Source organism: Antedon bifida, chromosome 6 (genome assembly GCF_963402885.1).
Source record: "Antedon bifida chromosome 6, ecAntBifi1.1, whole genome shotgun sequence".
Lineage (NCBI taxonomy): Eukaryota > Metazoa > Echinodermata > Crinoidea > Comatulida > Antedonidae > Antedon > Antedon bifida.
Window position 1 is genome coordinate 24649010 of NC_136231.1, and position 23178 is coordinate 24672187.

General features: G+C 30.9%; 1 protein-coding gene across 5 annotated transcripts in view; it reads left to right on the forward strand.

The window, feature by feature from the left end:
- The first annotated feature begins 5767 nt into the window (after positions 1-5767).
- LOC144844200 (rap guanine nucleotide exchange factor 2-like) overlaps positions 5768-23178 on the forward strand; it is a 65110-nt gene continuing 47699 nt past the window's right edge. For all 5 annotated transcript variants that reach the window (XM_078700964.1, XM_078700968.1, XM_078700967.1 and 2 more), the window contains exons 1-2: positions 5768-5864; positions 7347-7664. In XM_078700964.1, the coding sequence (XP_078557090.1) occupies positions 7596-7664 (69 nt within the window). In that variant the 5' untranslated portion in view covers positions 5768-5864; positions 7347-7595. The remainder of the gene's footprint in view (positions 5865-7346; positions 7665-23178) is intronic.

Here is a 23178-nt window from a genome sequence, read left to right on the forward strand (position 1 = left end):
TAAGAATACAAGTCGGTGTCCAGTTTTCGCCTCCTTTCCCAGAACAATGAAATAGTAAACGAAAACTATGTACTGTTTTTATGAAATTAAATTAACAGCAGCAATATAAAAGTAGTTAGAGCTAAGTATTGGCTGTAATACTAATTTTATTTATTTAAATGTCTTTCTCATTTTTTAATAAAGTCTCTTAATAGATTGAAAGGAAATTGCCTAGTATTACAAAAATAAATATAAGCTTGTCGCCCCTCTATAACCACTGGATTTAAAAAAGGCGCACTTTATTTTTTTAGTTGTCATGTAAGTTATGTTGTAATTTTATTTTATTTTGATAAGCGTGTGCCGCTGATCCAAATAAGTTGTTCGAATAATGTTTGAAAAATGTCTAGAAATTTGAGGTATATTCAGAGCGTCATTCTGACGACTGGAGCATTCTCTACGGAGCGCCATTTATGCCTTTATTAACTTCAATAATAGAAATAGTACTACGGTAACTGCTCAAGTGGACCCAATTTAGCACCAGGGTAGCACAGTGATATAAATAGAAATAAAAGTCACTACTTTTAATATCGTTTCGTATATACCCATATTACAAACTGATCAACAGAAACATCTTGGCATTCACATTGATTCAAATTTATCTTTTTCTTTTCTTGTAAATAAACTCCGTTCCAGAGAGAGCACTTCGCATTATCTTTAAAGACAATTTGGTACCAGGGGAGCAGTGATATAAAATAGAAATAAAGTTTCAATCTTTTCGTATGTTAATACACTGTGCTCAAGTGGACCCAATTTGGCACCATTAATGGAAAATAATGAATATTGTTTTTCTTTTATTTTGAAAGAGAGATATTTTGAGGATTGTAAATGTCAAGTGGAACTTTTTTTAAATCAGAAACAAAGTTGCATGGCATTATTTTCCATTTTCCAAACTGCCATAAAACCTCGAAAAGAAGCCCATGTGCTCCTTCATTTTTAGTACTCTTGAGTGGGCTTCTTTTCCACATGGAGTTCTTTTCGAGATTATTGCTAGCTTCCCGCCCGAAAAATATTTTATTTACATGATTTGAAACATCTTCTAATGTAAATAATTAACAGCATCAAAATTTAACAGTGTGGCGTGTTGACCGCGAATGACTAACAATACCATCTTTACCATAATACACCTGCACAGACTCATTTGCATAACAACGCACGCACATACCAAACTGTTTAAAATACCCGAAAATGACATCTATTATGTTTTCAAACAACAAGCATAAGAATCTTCAGTACCCCACCATGCTTGGGGCTGAGCAAAGACAATTTTGAAAAAATGAGCTGTATACAGTAGGTTCCCGCCCGAAAAAATGGCGAAGACTCACCAGGACATTATATGAGCGTGTCCCCGTAAAGTGCACCTATTCATTGAAATATAAAATTAAATATTAAGTCTCCAGTACTAGCCCATCCATAATTGAGGCAGAGCAATGAAAATAGAGACCAGAAATGCACTTACTTATACTTATTACTATACATAGTCACCTATGATAATTATGATAATGTTAAAATTTCAATATCCAGATGCGACTTCAGCATTTTAGGTGGGGTTTTCTACTTCTATGGCCTAGCCCGGCGGCGGAATTAGTCTAAGCTTCGAAATTGGTCTGGAAATAGGCATCTTTGCAAATGTTCTATATTTGATCTTATTTCACTCTCCATTAACCTCATATAAAAACTATCGGAGACTATCTGTTTAAAACATGTTTATTCTGGGACGGCGCGGCCATACACACCAACTACTATGAAGAATCGGACATTTCGCTACCAATGTTGCAACATTGATTAACAAAATCAAAATTTAACGGTGGGGCGCGTTGACCGCGAATGACTAACAATACCATCTTTCCTACTACACCTGCACAAACTCATTTGTATAAAAACGAACGGCATACCAAACTATGATGAGAGATACATTCTCTTCTCAACACGTAACGCGTAACGAAGATAATTAATTCCTTTTTTACATTAAAATTGAAGCCGCTAAACATAAAATTTACGAGATCAAATACATGTAGCGAAAGCCAAAAAAAAAATAGTAAAAATTCAAAAACTCATTTGCATAACAACGCAGGGCTTACCAAACTGTTTAAAATAGCTACAAGGTCCCCAGAAATGACACCTATAGTATTTTGAAACATGATATAAGGGTCTTCACTACCCCACCATGATTGGGGCTGAGCAAAGACAATTTTGAAAAAAACATTTATTGAAATATGAAATTAAAATATTAAGTCTCCAGTTAAGCTCACCATGGTTGGGGCAGAGCTAAGAATGAAAGCTTAGTCCTCGGAAATTATGAAATGAAATATAAAAGTCTTCAGGACCAAAAGGCTACTTACTAATTTTAATATTTCTATAATTTAGAAAACAATTAGAATTATCATATCACCTTTGATAATTATAATGTTAAATTTCAACTATCCAGATGCAAATTTTAGGTTGGGTTTTAAAAAACTCGACTTCATAATTTATTATGCTTCAATTTCGAAGATCTGCTTAAAACATATTTATTTATTTATTCTACCATAAACTTTTATTCACAACATATTAGTAGGCCTACAATACAATATCTTGCATGAAACGGATATTTAAAAGTACACTATAATGTGTAACGGTAGAATTACAATTCTAATGTAAAAGATTAACAAAATAAAAATTGAACAGTGTTGTGTGTTGATCGCGAATGACTAACAATACCATCTTTCCCACAGCACATGTGCACACTCACAAACGCACGGCATACCAAACTACGATGAGATAAAATTAATTCTCTTCTAAACACGTAAGGAAGAGAATTAATTCCCTTTTTTTTACATTAAAATAAATTGAGGGGGCTAAACATAAAATTTAAACCACCAAAGCAGTTTGCGAGAGCCAAAAAAAAAAAAAAAAAGATGGTAAATGTGCTCTCCCTGCCTCAGCACTAAGGCCCTGCCACAGCCTTTTGGGGTCGTTTCCAGCACATCACCAGATGCATTGATGTTGTCGCCTCATGATGTGTGGTGGAAAGGGGGACGTATGATCTGTGAACCCCAAACACAGTGGCCGCATGCCTTTAACTCTATTCCACCGACCAGCGTGGGAATCGAACCCACGACATACGTGTTGTTAACACGACGCTCAGACGACTGAGCTAACTGATCATTTTGGTTTTAGCAAGTTTAATAGGATATTTATGACGTAATGATCAATTACGTAATACACGTATAAATAGACTATTATCAGCTTTTCAGTCATGTACTTGGTGGCGTAACGGGTAATGCTCAGTTTTGAGTGCTATCGGCTGAGGTTCGAACCTCGACGGATATTTTTTTTTTTTTTTTAATATTGTTTTTTTTTTAAATAGAGATATGTGACACTGTATTGTCGAACATGTATGGTACCATACCGGTAGGTATTCAAATATGCTTAATACGAAAAGATATTAAAATTCAGTGACTTATTTCTATTTTATATCACTGTGCTCCCCTGGCTCCAAATTGAATCCACTTGAGCACAGTGTGTATTAACATACGAAAAGATATTAAAATTCAGTGACTTATTTCTATTTTATATCACTAAACTAAAGGAGGGGAGTTTCTAGATTCCCGCCCGGAAAATTGTATCTTTACATGATTTGAATTTCTAATAAAGTTTAACAAAATCAAAATTTAATATTTAAATTTTATTTTGTGGCGTGTTCACCGCGTAGGACTAACAATACTATCTTTCCCATTACACCTGCACAAACTCATTTGCATAACAACGCAGGGCTTACCAAACTGTTTAAAATAGCTACAAGGTCCCCAGAAATGACACCTATAGTATTTTGAAACATGATATATAAGAGTCTTCACTTCCCCACCATGATTGGGGCTGAAAAAATATTTATTGAAATATGAAATTAAATATTAAGTCTCCAGTTAAGCTCACCATGGTTGGGGCAGAGCTAAGAATGAAAGCTTAGTCCCCGGAAATTATGAAACGAAATATACAAGTTTTCAGAACCAGCCATACAATGGTGATTGTTTCCCAAGTGTGAGACATGCAATGCACGCGGCCGTGACGGTAATTCAACAAAACAAAATTATGAAATACAAACAGAGCTAGCACACAGAAACCTACTTACTAATTTTAATATTTCTATAATTTAGAAAACAATTAGAATTATCATATCATCTTTGATAATTATAATGTTAAATTTCAACTATCCAGATGCAAATTTTAGGTTGGGTTTTAAAAAACTCGACTTCATAATTTATTATGCTTCAATTTCGAAGATCTGCTTAAAACATATTTATTTATTTATTCTACCATAAACTTTTATTCACAACATATTAGTAGGCCTACAATACAATATCTTGCATGAAACGGATATTTAAAAGTACACTATAATGTGTAACGGTAGAATTACAATTCTAATGTAAAAGATTAACAAAATAAAAATTGAACAGTGTTGTGTGTTGATCGCGATTGACTAACAATACCATCTTTCCCACAGCACATGTGCACACTCATTTGCATAACAAACGCACGGCATACCAAACTACGATGAGATAAAATTAATTCTCTTCTAAACACGTAAGGAAGAGAATTAATTCCCTTTTTTTTACATTAAAACAAATTGAGGGGGCTAAACATAAAATTTAAACCACCAAAGCAGTTTGCGAGAGCCAAAAAAAAAAAAAAAAAGATGGTAAATGTGCTCTCCCTGCCTCAGCACTAAGGCCCTGCCACAGCCTTTTGGGGTCGTTTCCAGCACATCACCAGATGCATTGATGTTGTCGCCTCATGATGTGTGGTGGAAAGGGGGACGTATGATCTGTGAACCCCAAACACAGTGGCCGCATGCCTTTAACTCTATTCCACCGACCAGCGTGGGAATCGAACCCACGACATACGTGTTGTTAACACGACGCTCAGACGACTGAGCTAACTGATCATTTTGGTTTTAGCAAGTTTAATAGGATATTTATGACGTAATGATCAATTACGTAATACACGTATAAATAGACTATTATCAGCTTTTCAGTCATGTACTTGGTGGCGTAACGGGTAATGCTCAGTTTTGAGTGCTATCGGCTGAGGTTCGAACCTTGAGGGATATTTTTTTTTTTTTTTTAATATTGTTTTTTTTTTTTAATAGAGATATGTGACACTGTATTGTCGAACATGTATGGTACCATACCGGTAGGTATTCAAATATGCTTAATACGAAAAGATATTAAAATTCAGTGACTTATTTCTATTTTATATCACTGTGCTCCACTGGCTCCAAGTTGGGTCCACTTGAGCACAGTGTATTAGCATACGAAAAGATATTAACATTCAATGACTTGTTTCTATTTATATATCACTGTGCTCCACTGGCTCCAAATTGGGTCCACTTGAGCACAGTGTTTTAACATACGAAAAGATATTAAAATTAGTGACTTATTTCTATTTTATATCACTGTGCTCCACTGGTGCTAAATTTGGTCCACTGAACCAGTTACCGTAGTACTATTTCTATTTCGGAAGTAAATAAAGGCATAAATGGCGCTCCGTAGAAGTAGAGAATGCTCGATCGTCGAAATGACGCTCTGAATATACCTCGAAATTTGGATAAACAGTATTACAAAAATAAATATAAGCATGTCGCCCTCTATATAACTAGACAACTGGATAAAAAAATGTCGCACTTTCGTCGTGTGTAGATATCTAGAGGGCGTGTCAGGTCCTGTATTTACTTCCGGTGCATCGTCAGAACCTTGATACGAAAAGTCAGGCGGAAGAGATTTGTAAGTGAAATAAACTGTTGATCGAGTTTGCGTATGGCTATAAATTTGAAAGAAGTTGTTTATGAGGTAGGTTTACTGAAATATTCCTTTCTATAAAGGCTTTGTGACTTTTGAAGAATTTTTATTGCAAAGTAAGTTTTTATTGATGTTTTTAGGCGGCACTCTACGCTGGCGTTCCAGACTGCCCATCGATGATCGTATCTCTCACCACTCACTGAACAGACAACAAACAACACTTCTCCACAATCAGAGAGCAATCTGATTGCTAGGCTAGGCCTACGCGATCGTGAATGTCCTTCTGTTTGTACTATGTTATAGTTTGCTTTGACATTCGTAAATAAATTAGAATCCTTTAATAATAATTTAGTAGAATTAATTAAACTTCGTTTTAGATTAGCCTGGCTGGCACTAGAGACCGCCTAGCCTAAATACTTATTAAATACTAAAATAGGCATAGCTAGGCCTAATATTTAATAATAATATTATTGAATGATTTAGTATTGACGTTGAATTGTTGAGTTCATTCCCATCATCAGATTGTGATTCCCTAAATGAGTAATAACAATATAGTAGTAGTAGTGACATTGTAAATGAGGTTGTACTGTCTGTACAGGTAGGCTAAGGAAGTAGTTTACATATTCGATTTGTTCCTGTAGGAAATTGTATTCTTGCTATTGCTTCCTTTCATTGGGAATTAACGTTTCTGTGTTTTGAAATTGCAGAAACTTGTTGTACTGTATGTGGGATATTGTGAGAGAGTTCCTCCATTTTAAGAAAAGAGAGAATAATAAATATAATAGATTAGAACGTTGTTTACTAATATGTGTATACATGATATTGAAACTGGTGGTCAGCATAAATATTAATCTATCTACATCTACACTCAAATTTAGAATTATTAATATTGCTTTTAAAATGTTTTAATGGAACTTCTATAAAGATGATTGTTGGCTTATTTTGTTGCTTTGTATTTAAATTAAATCAGCATGGTTTACACTATAATAACCTTAGACCGCGACTTCCGTTGTATTGCAGACAGAAATTGTTTTTACATTTAGATGAAATCGAAAATGAAAGATATTTAAAGATATAAATAACGTTTGACCTACAATGCTTGTTTTCTAGGTTGATTAACAATTAAATTGCTTTACCATGTAAACAGTTTCAGTGAATTTTGTTCTGTACTAAATATTTTTGTATAATAAAATTGTTAATAGATTATTACTACAGCACACATTACTAATCTGACCACAGGAACTTTCATCGTATTCAATTTGATGATTGAATCAATTCTTTGCATTTCATTGTTGTGCCTAGTTTATCTGGATAAACTGGCATTGGCCCTTCTCTCCAGAGTGAGAGAACTATACAAAAAGTAAGAATTTCTACCTGAAAACTGCACCTTTCTATACCACTGCCACCATCATCACATTGCAAAATTCTTCATTGTGGTATTACGGTTTTATTTATTACATGTACAGTACATTGGAAAGTCAAATTTGAATGTACAGTAACCTTGTTTAACATTGTTTATCTTTTTGTTTATAGGTATAGAAAGAAGAACTTGTGCAAATAACTACAAATATAACACACTGCCACTGACTTAAAAAATGTAAATCTTTACATTATATTCCAAAAAAAAATGTAATATTAATTTACAAATTTGTGTTTTCTGAATCAACATTTTGCAATATGAATTGACTTGAAACGTAAGACATCATCTGTATGGAGAACATTGTGTGTTTTGGATATTTTTTAATTTGTTGACGTTTTAAACATTTGTTTTGTTGGACGGTAATGGCTTCTTATGTGGATAAACATTTTGTGAATATTTTGAAAAAGAAACCAGTTGATCGCACCCCAGAGGTACAGTATGCTTTTTTTTTTTATGGTTGATGGTTTTCCTTGTTGAATCTCAATAAGAAAGGGGATGCAGTTTCTATATGCGAGATAAAAGCCAGCTAAAAACAAATTAAATTTATTCAGATAAAAACCAGCATAGTTTAGTTAGTAAAACAAATATGTCTACCTATTGTAGTACAAAAAACTTTTTGCTGTTTTCACTTAATATGTAATACAAGATTATTTTTTGCCTTTATATTTTTTACGTACAAAAAATAAAAATACTGTATATTTCAATTTCTGTCTTACAGTACTAACTACTCTTTCATGTTCAAAAAGTTATTTTCCATATTAGGCAAAGCTCAATGACCTTACATTGACCTTCTACTGCCATCTTAAGTTTTATTTATGAATTTGTTTTGATTATTTTGTCAAAATCTCATGAAGGTTACCATGAATGAAATGTGTACTACTGTATAGTATATAAAGTAGTATTTTCATTTCTATTGTTACATACAGTTTGATGAAAAACTAGAATTCCATAAAACAGATAAGTGTTTAATTAATTGGTCTACAGCAGCAGATGCAATTTGTCCCACAACAAAAAAATAGTTTAAAAAAGTTTAGTCCCACTTGGATACAACGCAAAAGGATATAAGTGCGCCGCAAGTAAGTTGACCAATCACAATGTGATAACTGTAAAATCATCCGAACTCACTCACTACAGTATATTACTCATCCATTTGAGAATCGAGCTTTAGAATCAACTGTCCATTGTTTACAGTAAACCATATTTAAAAGTGTTACACAGTATTTTTACATTCGACTTTAATTGGACTGTACTGTTAATAAACGGTTTGTCTAATAATAATTAGCAAAAATTGTTAATTACTGTACGTTAACTAGTTTAAATTATCTCATCTGTGAAGTACAATACTAAACTATACACAAAAATGTTTAATTTTTCAACTGAGGAGAGACAATGAATCTAGATGTTTTTATCATATGAGAGGAAGAGCTGTGTATGCATTATTGAATACCTCATTAGTGTCGGATTTGGTGTCTTGAACTCAAAGTAAACAAGTATCCTATGTCATTAGAAACACTGAGAAAACAATTGGATGAAGATTTAGTACAGTATACACACCAGTTGTACTGACAATTAATATTTTGTCGATTTCTTAGCCTTGTCTACACTATCAAATTGACAACAAAATTTGATGTGCCCATACAGTATATGTACATGATGATGTCATATCACTACCATATTTAGGCACATTACACTTTTTTTGTCAAACTAGTTTGATAGTGTAGACAGAGTTTAAGTTAAAGTACAGTACATTTTTTTTTACACTACACTACAGTATACTGTAGGAAAGGATCGCCCATGATGCTAAATGGTTAAAACAAAAAATGTTTAAAAGTTTTAAAATTAAATTAGACAACTGAACGTAGTGTCGCTTTCAACTTCAACATATTAATAAATGCGGAAAGAAGAAAAAGTAATCGTAATAATACAGTAGAGTAGTAATTTTCACACAGAAAAGGTACTGTGAGTGTGTAGTAGAATTGGTTTGTAGTTTTGCACCCTCTACAGCAGGGCTTAATTTGATTCCACCAATTTAACGCTCACTGCTTTTCAATTGAACCACATCTTTGAATTCAGATTCTGTTTTCTTCCGTCAGTGTCATACCATTGTATTTAAATGTCTCTAGCATATTTTGTAATTTTTGTTACAGTATTTATATATATAATCATTTTAAAAGTCTATTCACTGATAATTCTTTCTCAGTTTAATAACAAATACCGCTATATAGAATTTTATTAGTTAACAAGTTACTACATTCATTGTGTAATCGTAATTTCTCTGTGCTTTTGTGTGCAAAGGCGATTCAATTTTATTCATTCTTGAAAAGAAATGTTTATTTTCTTTTCTCAATTGTAAAAAAAAAAACAAGATGTGAGGTACAGTAATATGAGCAATTTAAGAGGAGAAATCCCAGAAAAGTATTCATAGTTTGTAGACATGGAAAAATCAGTTTACTTTAGTACATTGACAGGATTGTATAGAACTACAGTACTATACTATATGTATTCCTTAGAAGTATAAAAACTAGGAAAACTTACTTTTGTAATTTGTATTAATAGGTCATTTCAATTGTTATTCTAAAGGTCATTTAATATAGTATCAGTATCCCTTTGTATGGCATACTGTAGTACTGTGAGTAGTACAGTAAACTTATTAAAATATTAATTTTTAAAACTAAGCATAATAAAGCCATTTGGTGGCCTCTATAGCTCATTAGTCTAGAAAAGCTTTTTTTGGAATTTGTTAATCAAAAGTGTTTTTAATTAGGTATTTTTTACCAAAGGTGGTAAAGTACTGTAGTAGGCTACAGTTGTACTATTGTGCTTCAGAGATGTTATCACCACCTGTGTCAAATTGGGTGAACAAGGTCAAATCCGGTGGGTGGTAAACATTGTACATTTTTATACCTCATTTTGTATGGTGTGATCTGGGTAAAACTAGGTTGGTTTTATTCCTGATGTTAGCATAGCAGTAAACTGTGTTATATGTTGATTTAGGTTCACTGTTAAACTTATGCTGGTTCATCTATTTAAAGGTTTGTATACTTTGTTTTTGACATGACCCTGTTCTTTGCTGTGTACTGTATTGCACTATTGATATCATCGTAAACATTTATTAATACACTATACTACTGCACACAATATTTAATTTCTTGTCTAAAAAATTAAAAATACAAATAATTGGTATACACGCAATATACTGCAGTTAACATGCAAACTTAAGCTGCTCCAAAGCATCCGATTGTCTGATATTACTCCGATAGGTTTTGGTACATCTGCAGAATAAACTGCAATAAATGATAGAGAAAAGAACGTGTGAGCATAGTTACTGGAAGAAAAACAAAAATGATAGCAGAAGTATCCTTGATGCCAAACATTGCACACTGGATAATGTTAGAATACATACTTAGCACTTTACATTAAGTAGTTTAGTAGTTACTCAAACTTAAAGAAAAATAAGACTGGGAATGGATAAATTATGGAATGATATTACAAATTTGTTATGTACCATAAAAAGGAATTAAAAGAATCATACTTAACATTAATGAGTCTATAGAAACTGTAGTTTGAATTATGATTTATGAAACTAGCAAAACAAACCCTACAGTATGCTTATTTCAGATAATTGCTACTGAACTATGAACCTAAAAATACTGTACATTATTACTGATGATATTTTAATAATGATTTTACAGCCTGACATTTTTAAAAATCATGAATGATGGTCTGTTTGGCCTGGCTGTTATTCTAGCCAAGTATACATCTGTAAACAGTAGGGGGTCGGCAGTAGTCTTTTTACTATACTCCACCATTATTCTCATTATCATGCCAGCCTACACTCATCATTACTAATTTAATAATATTCTGTAGTAAATACTGAAGTAAATGCAATTGATGTACAGGTTTTCAGTGAATAATACAGGATCATCAAAAGGGAAAATTTATATAGTCTAAATTAAATTAATACATAACACATTTTGACTACATGGACACAGGCTCACTGATGCTAGTACAGGCAGTCAAATTTATGATTTTATGTTGAGTTCCAACCAACCCTCTTCCAACTACAGTATATTCCTGTATACATTGTTTTTCTTTAATTTTTAATAAATAATGTTCTGGATCATTATGAAAATGAATGCATTTCAGTATGGATTTGTCCGTATACACTTTGAATAAAGCACTCTGTTTGTTTTCAGGTGTATAGTAAAGCAAATTCTCTACACAATAAGATCAGACATGTCTATTGTACTCATTCTAAGGTTACACCTTTATTTCCATTGTGTCTTACTTACTATAAGCATTTCCTTTTTTTAATTATTCTGAGTTTGCTTGTTGTATTATTAATCCACTATATAACTACCTTTTGACTGACTCATATGTCTTTAATTATAAACAATTTCTAAAAGCTGATTAATTTCTTGTGGAATTTTCTCCACCCATTGCCTCTAGTTACTAAAATGATGGAAAATGTAGTCTTAAAATCATTTATTATTATTACATTGCTACAAGCTTAGTAAATTGAAACCAATAGCGTTTCTTTTAAATTGCTAAATTATGTTCATTTTATTTTTTAAACCATGAACTAATTTTAATTATTATTTAAAAATAAGGTTACATTTTGTAGTTGTGAAGGATGTTTAAGAAGATACTGGTACTCTGTATTTATTGTTATTAAATATTATTCTGACGAATAATTGCTGTGTCATATTTTGACACTTCTTCTCAAATCCTTTTAATTGGCCTCGTCACCTTTTGAATATACTGTACTTTGTTTTTATACCCCTTTTTAAAAATTTATTGACAATTATTAATGAGTTCATAAACACGAACTTGTTTATGATGAACTTGTTTTAGAACTTGCAATCATTTCATGAACAAAAACTTGTCATTAATTTTTGAGTGAGTCTATGAAAGTAATCTAGGTTTGTAAGTAATCCATTGAGTTTAAAATCTTTAGTACTAATGAACTGTATGATGAAAATTGAAAAAAAAAACCAAAACATTGACATTAAAAGTACAAATTTGTATTCGGTATTGTATAGGAATCAGTAATGTACTGAAAACAACAGACCTTAATTTCCAGTTTGTATCACTAAGCATTTTGAATAATGCTTCGAAGTTTCATGTCATTTTGCATTGCAATATTAAAAATTTAGAGAGGTATTATTAGGGGTCTTGTACTTATTAAGCTCGCATTTTTTTTTTTTTTTCGTACATAAGTTGGGACTGACTGTGAAAAATAGCCGAACTACTTCATAAATAACTTAACCTAACCCTCTAAAATAATCTCTCTCCCTAAAATTATAAAGTTGCTAATGGGATTAGAACCTCATACATCGACAACATCGGCAAAGTCCATAGTCTAACTCTAATCCATTTGACTACACAGACAGCTCGACCGAAATTGTTAGCGAATTGTAGTTGGGTCAATTCTACTGTACATCTTATGGATGACTAATGAATATTCATGTTTTTTTTGTGATGTTTTATAAGGGGTTCCCAACTTTATGTACGAGAAGAAATGTCATGTCCAGCCCCTCCCACCTCCTATCTCAGATACTGTACACCTACTGTATCGTGTATGGTACATGTATATCTACTAATAATACAGACAGTGCACAAGTAACGAAAATAATTGTGAAACAATCACATCTGGAAAACTTTTGTATTGTACAATATTTCTCCATCTTTCTAGTCAGTCTATCTAAGCTTGGGTGGTTCTCATTTAAACCATTTTAATGTTCTTCACGTCTAAACAATATGGCAATAGGCTGGTGAGTCATCATAAGTTGTGAATACAAACATAATCAGCTGGTAGGTCGTTGTAACTGCCAGCCTATTGTTAATCCCTATAATCATTGATTTTTGGTTATCATTACGCAGGTCTGATCTATCAAAGAAGTTTGATACGCTTTGAATGATCATACGCTTTGAACAGAAGCCGTAGTTTTTGCCGCTTTTCCTTTGTCACCGTGTTTGCATCCAATATTTAGTATTTAGATTTCGGTATCACGTGTTGAAAGCATAAATATTTAATTGCTTATAAATGATATTTTGTTATGATATTAATATTCTGTACATAGTTCACACTGTTTGAATTGTTATATGAAAAAGGATATTATTACAGATTATTATTCATGAACCTTATTTTAATAATTTAAGTGATTTTATAACAACAACCTACCAACCTACACTTATCACATGATACAATTAGTATGAAATGAATACGAATGGTATGGAAAATATTACCAGTACCTGAAACCTACGCAAATTCATTTTTATTGCAAAGATTATGAATAAATTATAAATTTCATTGACATGTTTCTTGATCAGATTACAGAGTGATGTATGAGAAATGTTTGGATTATATCTTTGTTGCATTTCATTGAAATCAACAATTGAGAGTGAAATCAATTTTGAAGAAACTGTTTGTTAATTTTTTGGTAATAGTGACATGCTCTTTGTCTATAGAAAGAACCAATTAATAGTACGTTGACTTTAATGTACATGAGTTACAATAGATTTTATCTGTCTGAATTACACTACAGTATGTTTGAACAGTAGCTACAAAGCGCTTGATTACTGTAGACTAGAAGGGAACATAAATAATGTAAAATTGACTAAAAAGTCTAAATAGATCATCTCCTGGTAATTCACATATGGTATAACAAAATATTACTCATCACTGACTGCAGTGATATATCCAGGATATTGAAATCAGGCCTAAAAAATGTAAATTTGTAGTGGAGCTGTAGCTTGGTTGTTAACATGCTTGCCTTCCAATCCCAAGGTCCGGGGTTCAATCCTGCTAGATTTGTAACTCACCACATTTTCAACTCCACTCTTTAATTAAGCCTCAAATGAGATTTAGTTAATAAGCTATAATAATAAATTATTAAATACTGTAGTTTATCCATCCTGTAATTGGCAAGTTACTCGCTTTTGGATGCGTATGAAATATTAAAAAATATATAACAAATTCTGTAGTCTGTATGTGATGAACTTAACCTATCTTTGCATCGCCTATGATTGACATTTGATGTAGTTTTGTATCATAAATTGCTTAATCTATCCAAGTACCAGTTGACCACACTATCATACTTTTGTTAATTTTTGTTGCATAAATGTTAATAAGTTGACTATCATGACATTCCAAATCTACCTAAAGTAGCAGTTGACCACACTCCTTACTTAATAATTATAAAACAAGATTTTTCATATTTGTAAGCTCTGTATTGAGTTATGCAAATATCTCATATTATTTACACTTAAACATCTCCTTCACATTCTCCCTTTGTGCTCACAAGAAGCAATTGCTAATTCATCATATTTTACATTGTTCAAACTTGATCTAGATCCAAACCATTTTAATAACTGAACGTTTAAAAGTAATTTATAAATATGCAAGGTCAATTATTATATCCTGTAATTAAGCCATTCTGTTCAAAGTTCCGATTCTTTCTAAAAATAGGTTGATATTATTATTATTATACTGTTTCAAAAGTATTACTTTTTACTATTAATTTTTTTTATATCTTGTACATACTGTAATTTTGTTTCCTTGTATTGTACTGTAAATAGGCCTATTGTTAAATAATTTATTTTTTTTACTTTTATTTTACTTACTCAGTCTGGACACACCTTTATTCAAGAAGTGTGCCACTGTTTCAAAAGTGTAGCTTCCAAATAAATAATTATTATTACTACAGTACAGTGTTAACTTATGATATTGTAAAAAAATATTAAATATGAGCATTCAGTATCATTAACTACCAGTAGTTAGATAACATTATTGAAAGCGCTGTCTACACTATCAAACTAGTTTGACAAAAAAGTGTGACATGCCCAAATTTGGTAGTGATATATCCAAATGTGGTAGTGAAATGACATCATCATATCCATGGGCACATCACATTTTTTTATCACATAAAGTTTGATAGTATAGACCATGGAGGAAATATAGACAGAGCTTAAAAGTAATTGGAAAAAGTGTATGGGCAATACAGTGAATTGCATTATCAACATCCTGTTAAGTGGGTTGAATGACCCAATTCTCTTATAATATTACATCATTGATTGACGGTTTATCAAAGGGAAAGCCATCTTAATTGATATTATTGCTCATTACGACACGGAGAATTCTTTCTCCATGATTACAACAAAGATAGAGTACTTTAATACTACTAACACTATACTGATCCCATTTAAGAAACACACTAGATTTTTTTAGAACCTGTTGTATTGTATACTGTACCTATTAATTATCAATTTTTTTTTTTTTTATCAATTTTGAATTTTATGTAAATTTAAATAAATGAGGAATTAATAGTTTTAAGTAGTTTAATCTGACTACTTTATTTTGCCATGATGTAATAATAATCTTAATCTTAGTATTGCTCCATGATCTTACCTCTTATATTATTAGAGCTTCAGATTTAAGGAAGGTTTAATGAAAAATCAATCAAGATAAAATTAGCTGGTAAATGAGAGCCATCTAGTTATAAATGAAGAAAATGTGTTTCAAAACAATACTGAACTGTGTTTGTTGTTTTTACTCATTTTGCATCAAGGGATTGTGAATTTAGTAGAAAACCATAACCACTTCCATATTATTACTGGCTATACTGTATTTTAAACAATACAGTAGGTTCTTCTGGTTTATCCAGGGCATTTTTTAAATTAGGAAGCTACTTTACGCCTGTATTGTAATATTTAAACAATATGTTTTTAGGTCTGTACAATGTACTGTTATATTATGGTATTATTATTCTTGCCTGTTGTAAAATGCTGGATTGTGCATTTCAAGTAATCCGGTCGGGTACTACTGTAACACATCACTGATTATAGCAATCAGTAATATTAAAAATTGTTAAATAAAACAGAGAATCGGTTGCTGTATCATCATTATCAACCTCATCAAGTTGTGATTTAATAACTTTGTACAGTATTCTGTATGAAAAGACTTTAATTATGAATTCATTAAAAAAAATGTGTGATGTCCACTCCAATTCTTTATTTCAAGGTATCATCAGGGCCAAATACTTTCAGATGTACCAAAAATGGGCCAATCTAACTTTAACGATTCCATGATCTGGTCAATCTAAATTTGGTGGGAATCATTCATATACTGATTAGTCTAGTTGGAATAGAATTCCAAAGATTTAGAAATAGAATAGATTGTAATCCTGGTCATTTTAATACTATAGGAATGAATCCAAGGTGTTATCTGGAATTTTAATACTTAAAAATTGTGGAATATATTATTTAGGAATATGGGACGAACCCACAAAAGAAAACAAAATTATGAATTTTTATTTGATTAAACAATATGAGCCTCACTGATCTTATTATTTTAGTCCATTATTACTATAGAATATAGGTAAAGTAAAAGTATAAAATGTATACATTTCTACCAGTATTTAGTAGCTACAATTAATGAACAATTTCTAGGTTCTAATAACTCTATAGAGGGCACACTTCACAACAAAATGAAAATTGCAAGGACAAAGTACTATTCACCTTCAGATCACACACTTGGAGGTTTCATTGAAAAACTACTCCACCATGTAAATCATTTCCAGTTAAATCATTTCCAGTTAAATCTACTGTTTGAATTAAAAATCATTAAAATTGTAGTTTTATTATTGTTTTTTGTTTTATTAATCTCAAGATTCTTAGATTACAGATTTAAGATAATAACTGTACTTTCATAATTAGTAGAGTTTACCTAATTAACTTTTTATTTGGAAATTATGAATGTTTTAGACTAAATACATGCATGAAATTGAGGTATTATAACCTCATTGAGTATGTTAATACCCATAATGTAGCAGATGATAATCTTATTAGCCCAATTATTCACAGAATGAGTGTGTGTACGCCATGCTGGCTATGAAGTTTGGGTTTGGTAATGCCTTACAGCCAATTATAAGTCTAAAATAACACATGTTGTGTAGTCTATTGGTTTTCCTATTTTACAATCATTATTATTTAGCACATAAAATCTGATTGTATGTATACATAGTTGACACATTCACAATTAAATAAACCTAATTTAAAACCTTCACACTTTTACATTTCAAAGTTCAACGTACAGAATAAATAATTAATACAATAGATAAAAACAATAGTTGGGCGTGGTCACGGTCTATTGTAGTGCCATGTATCGGAAAAAAGAAGTAGTATTTATTTTATGCAAAATCTATAACCTTTGACTTTAAATGTATTACGTCTTCCAGCAATGGTTAAGGTGTATGTAATATTAATAATAAAAACAAAGATAATGAAGATAATAGTGTATGTGTTTTAATAAATTAATATTATTTTCATGGATAGTGGTATAAAATAGTATGGTAGGCCCTCTTTTTCATGGAAGGCATAGTGCATACCAAGATCAGAACACCGAGAGACATTGTCAAACTCTTCCTCAAATATTGTTTCCACTGTCCCAATGTTCTTTATAGTACAGGTTCTCGAGACGTTTCTAGTAATACAATAGTTGTAACTGCTCACTACATTGTTTGCACTGTATAATCCAAATAACTAGTATGTAATGTCTTGTATAATTGCGTGTGTATGTGGTCAAAGTAAACAAGTTAAGTTAATACATATATAATAAGTCAATGTTTTTAAAGAAAGAAGCAAATCATTTTGCCCCAAAAACAATTTCGTTCAGTCTACTACTAGGGTGCATGGTAAGCACTTTTAAAATCTTTAATTGCACTTTGCTATCTAGGTAATATTGACAGTAACTAAGCATTTTTATGATAGTAGGGGAGGGGCAATCAATTTTAATGTTGACAATCAGCCTTTGAATTGTCAAAAGTACACTAGATTTGCTGGGTCTTTAATATTCCTCCTTAACCTTAGTTTTAGTAGATTATGAAAAAGACAAAAGATGATCACATTGCTTGTATCAGACAGTTTTGCAAAATGCTAAAATGTTCTTAAAGTCTGTTGCAATTTTTAAGAGTAACCCCTGAAAAGGAATGTACCACTTCTGAAATTCATACCCATACCCACTATTCCGAGGCAATACTAAAGCAAGTGCACACTGTCTATGATGATTGGCTAAAAAAGCACAAGATAAAACAAAATTAAGATTGCAATAAACTTTAAAATACAGATTTGGTTGAAATTATATGGTTGAAACTTTTTAGAATGTTTTAGCCTAGAAAAAAAAACTTTTTTTGGATCTTGTAAATTTGAAAAGATATACAGTAAAACAATTGCAACTTTCTTTTTCACTTGTATTATTTAGTAATAGAAATCAATAGAATTACTCATCTTCTGTGGCCTTCGATGTTCCACTGTCTATAGTTTGCAGTCTATAGGTTTTTATTTTGAATTTGAAGGTGCCCGTGGCTTTATTTGGCCTAAACATTGTGATATTTAATAAATATTATTTGTTTTAATGAAATAAACACATTACTGTACAGTTGCATTATTACCTATTACAATGTAGGCTTTTGAAACCCTAGCAAATTTGTTTTTCAATATGAATTATTTAAATTCATAAATTTATATGATTTATTCAAATTCCTATTTGTTTCCTTATTTTGTGTTATAGAATTCCCAGAAAGAAAGTGAATGAATGAATGTAACTTGTTATAATCAGTGCATAATTTATCACCACACATGACCACCAAATTAAAGGTGATGATAAGTTACTTCCTTGCCCTCTGACACATACATTTGTGGTCACAAAGAATTTATGAGTAGGCCTCAAAATGATTGTGGTTGTTTATTCAATGAGTTCCAACTGAGTGCAGTACAGGCAAAAACCTGCTATTCAACTGCATATATTGTTCATAAAATACCTTTTTTTTTTCATTCTTGATTATTATGCTAATTGGGAATAGTCTAGGTTTCATTATGCTAATCTAGTGCCTCGTAATTGTCATATTGTTATGATTTGTTAGTTTAAAATCTGCAGTTATAATTCTGCATTAATCAGGCGTTCAACAAAGTTCAACTAATGGCATGTTTTGATTGGCTGACCAGTTTTTTCCTCAAGAATTTCTAAGCGTGCCTTGTACAGATGCACTTTGACAATAGCACAGTAGACTTAAGGTAAGCAGGACAATAGAAAAGAGTGAAAAGGAATTCAACAAGGATTTACAGATAAGCAGTTTATTTTCCAAGTGAGTTACAGCCACAATAGCAACTTCTTTATACTCTTGTTATTTATGGGACGAAATTAAATGTGGGGCATGCATGGTTGAGTGGTCGTGATTGGATTCCATTACATGTGAGGAGTTGAATGCTTTTCCAAGCAGGTGGGATAACCTAACCCTTTTAGTAATTCACTTTTGGCTTTAGCCTGAATGGGCATGTATGGAACAACTGGTGGCTACAATATAAAATCTGTATCATTACTCAATCACCTGTCTTTTTCCAACACCAGTCTTTATCATCTATTGGATATATCTTCTTGTTTTTGTTGAATTTCTATATTCAAACTGGATTTACTACTTGGTTTTGTTTAAAAGGAAATAGTTTTTATTGTCTTCACCTGTTTGCATTCCTTTCAATTCAAGAGGTTTTTTATCAAAACTAAAGGGTGTTGTCTTGCCCACCAGGATTTCAAATCTTCATTGTATCATTGGATCATTACGTGACAACTATCAGGTTTGAATAAATATAAATTATTCCACCTTAACTTGGAAATAAAGATGACGAAACCAATCTAATGAACTACAAGTTTGAATACTATTGTGAGTTTCTAAAAAGTTAAACAATTTTCCTGAGACTGAGAGAGTGTAAGTAAAATTTGGTATTGCATTTTCTTTGTAATGGTATGGTTTCAGTATTATAATAATGCGATATTTATAGCGATATTTCGTAAAGATCATCCCGTTTTTATAGGGTTATTTCCTAAAGATTATATAATGGAACATGGATGATTTTTTATTTCGTGGCAGGATTATTGTTTCAGAAATACTTGTTCTTATTGTTCATTATTATTAGATGATTGCTTTAAAAAAAAAAGAGAGATTTGTTATATGAATTATATTAAAACTTAGTTGTGAACTATCAAAGAAAAGTATAATGAAAGTGAAAACAAACAATTATATACTAAGAAACAAACAAAAATAATCTCTATTTGATAATAATTGAATAATAATAATGTTTTATGATTGTTTTATTATAGTTGTCTGTTAATATTTCATTTTCATAAATAGTTCTGCTACTACAATACATTATACATTAGCATGATGCAAAGTACAATAAAACAATTGAGAAACAAGTAACAACAGTATATCAAAGTGTAATGTATTTTATGTTAATTCAAAAATCAAACTTAGCACAACTTATTTCTTCAGGGTGTTTTTAACATGTACTTTCCATAATCCATACAAGATAACAAAGTCAAGATTAGTTAATAGATTACTCTCACTTACAATCCTAGTATGAGTGAAACAATCAAAAGTCAAGTTTTAACTAAATAATGAGAAACCAGTTTGTGATAATCACACCAGCTGGTTTACAGAATCTGAAGTGCTGATTATTTCTTTGCAAAATCAAAATTGATGAGAAATATTTTAAAGAACAAAGAATATGTTGTATTTTCCCACAATTCATTATTAATCATACTTGCTTTTTAAAGTCACAAATTATGTTGTTGCTGTTATACATCAATTTCTAAGAACAACTGTTATAATGAAAAGGTCACTTGGTTTGTGTGTGAACAGTGATTGTAAACCAGGTCTATTGGTGTATAAAAAGACCAAAATGATTATGTCAAAGGTTAAAGGTTAATGTCATAAATAGTATTAGCTTTTTATTAGTATTTCGCTAACCTGTTTGAAATTTAATTTCCTCGTTCATGTCATTCTTATTTTAATTAAAATTGCTATTTTTAACTGACTGTAAAAATAAATTGATTCTGCTATAAATTGGCATTATCATGCCTTAGTGATAATTAAATGTTGTATACAAGTGCTGCAGTAAACAAACTACCAAAAAATGGAGGCAAGCCATTTATTAATTCTATATAACTGCAGAGGTAATGCATTTAGAAATGTTAACCATACCAACATAGTGCTATTTTTGTGTAAACTTTGCAATGCCATTTTCTGACAGTTTGCAGTTAGTATTGTAACAGTAAAAAAATAGTCCTTGAATCATGTTTGGTGTCAGTACAGTATTTTGAATACATTACACAAATGTTAGGTAGTATTGGTATTACCATACTTTTTTTGTACCCGACTGGGGCGGAAGTTAAGTTGTCTTAGTACCCAATTTGATATATATTTTTTTTTTGGCAAGTACCCCCTAGAACAATCTTCCAAGTTTAAAAGGTCCTTCTCTGCTGAACTAATTCTAGTTCTTTTTTTACCTTAATTATAGTAAGTCTTTGTTTATGAATATATAGTTAAGCAATATAATTATTATTACATCCAGTTCTAAAATATCCCTGTTGGAACAATAACGTAACTCGTAATTGTAAATCTGCTCAGAACAAATTACTGAGCAGGAAAGTCAAATACATATAGAGTATTTGTATTAATACGTGTTAATACGATGACTTGTTTGCAGTTTTATCATTGCTTTTGGAAAAACTAACCATGGAAAACTGAAATTGATCTTTAATACAGTATGATTGGGATGCAAGAGGAATGACTTGACCCAGTAATATGTACTATAATGATTTCATATTGAAAATCAATACAAAGTTTTCTGGTTTAACATTTCTTTGTAATTTTAACATTTAACTTGATGAAACCTGTGAAAGGCATTAGTGTTATCGTCATTCTTGTAAATTTGGGTTAGATTTGTAACCTTTTTGAGAAAAAAAATGGAATTGTGGTCTTTAAAGTAAAGATCACTGAATGTTAAAAATACAATTGGTTGAAATCAATTCAATATTTTTCGGTTTAACATTTAAATTCCAGGATGAAAGTTGTGAAAGGAATTAAAATTGTCGTCATTCTTGCAATTCAGTTCTAAAGGAAAGAAAACATTTATACTTCGTATTGTTCTAGTATAATCACACATTGTTAAAAATAATATACAAATTGTTGGAAAGCAATTTTTTTCATAGTTAAACAAAATTTGATTTTTATACATATATTTTCATAATCTAGTTTCAGTGTGTGAATCATTCTTTATTTTAGCTAAATTTTTTCATGGATAATTCGTATTTTGATCGACAGTAAATTAATGGTTTCCACCCATAATAATAGATTACAGTAGAGTGAGTCATTCACGTTAACGCCAGTTCTATAATTGTACATTTTCACAATATAAAAGTAACTGACATCTAAAATTCTGCTTGCATAATTGATTACTGTAGAGTCAAATATTTATTCATAAATTGGATAATTAAATTATGATAATAATTTTGTCATTTTTATTATAATAAAATTAGTAAATTGACTTTTGATATAATATTTGAATGTTAAACCTTCATAGCGGACATACTTACAGTATCTAACCGATGGAGAAAAAAAATGTTTTTATTATGAAATGACTAATTTGATAGGAAACATTTTACTGTAAAATTATGTAAAAAATACAGATTAATCAAAACATGATCGTAAAACAATTAGATAGAGTGTCAAGCTTTCAGAAAACAAAATTCCTTCATTAGGGCTAATTAGAGTAACAAATTAAATAAACGAATAAATATAATATAAATAGAAAGTTTAAAATACTCAATGTTAATGTATGGTAATTTAGCATAATTTTACCGTAAAAATATAATTCTAATCTACAGTAGACCTATATACTGTCCTCTATACTAGTGAGACTACAATGATAATAATAATGTTTATTACAAAAACAAAAATGAAACCTTTATATCGGTGGCACTTGTATCAAGCGCTGCATCCAAGAAGCATAAACAAAACAAACCTTTAAAAATAACAATAAATTAATTAAAATTAAATCATAATTAATCAAAAATAATAAATTATAACTTATAAAAGAACACAACACAAA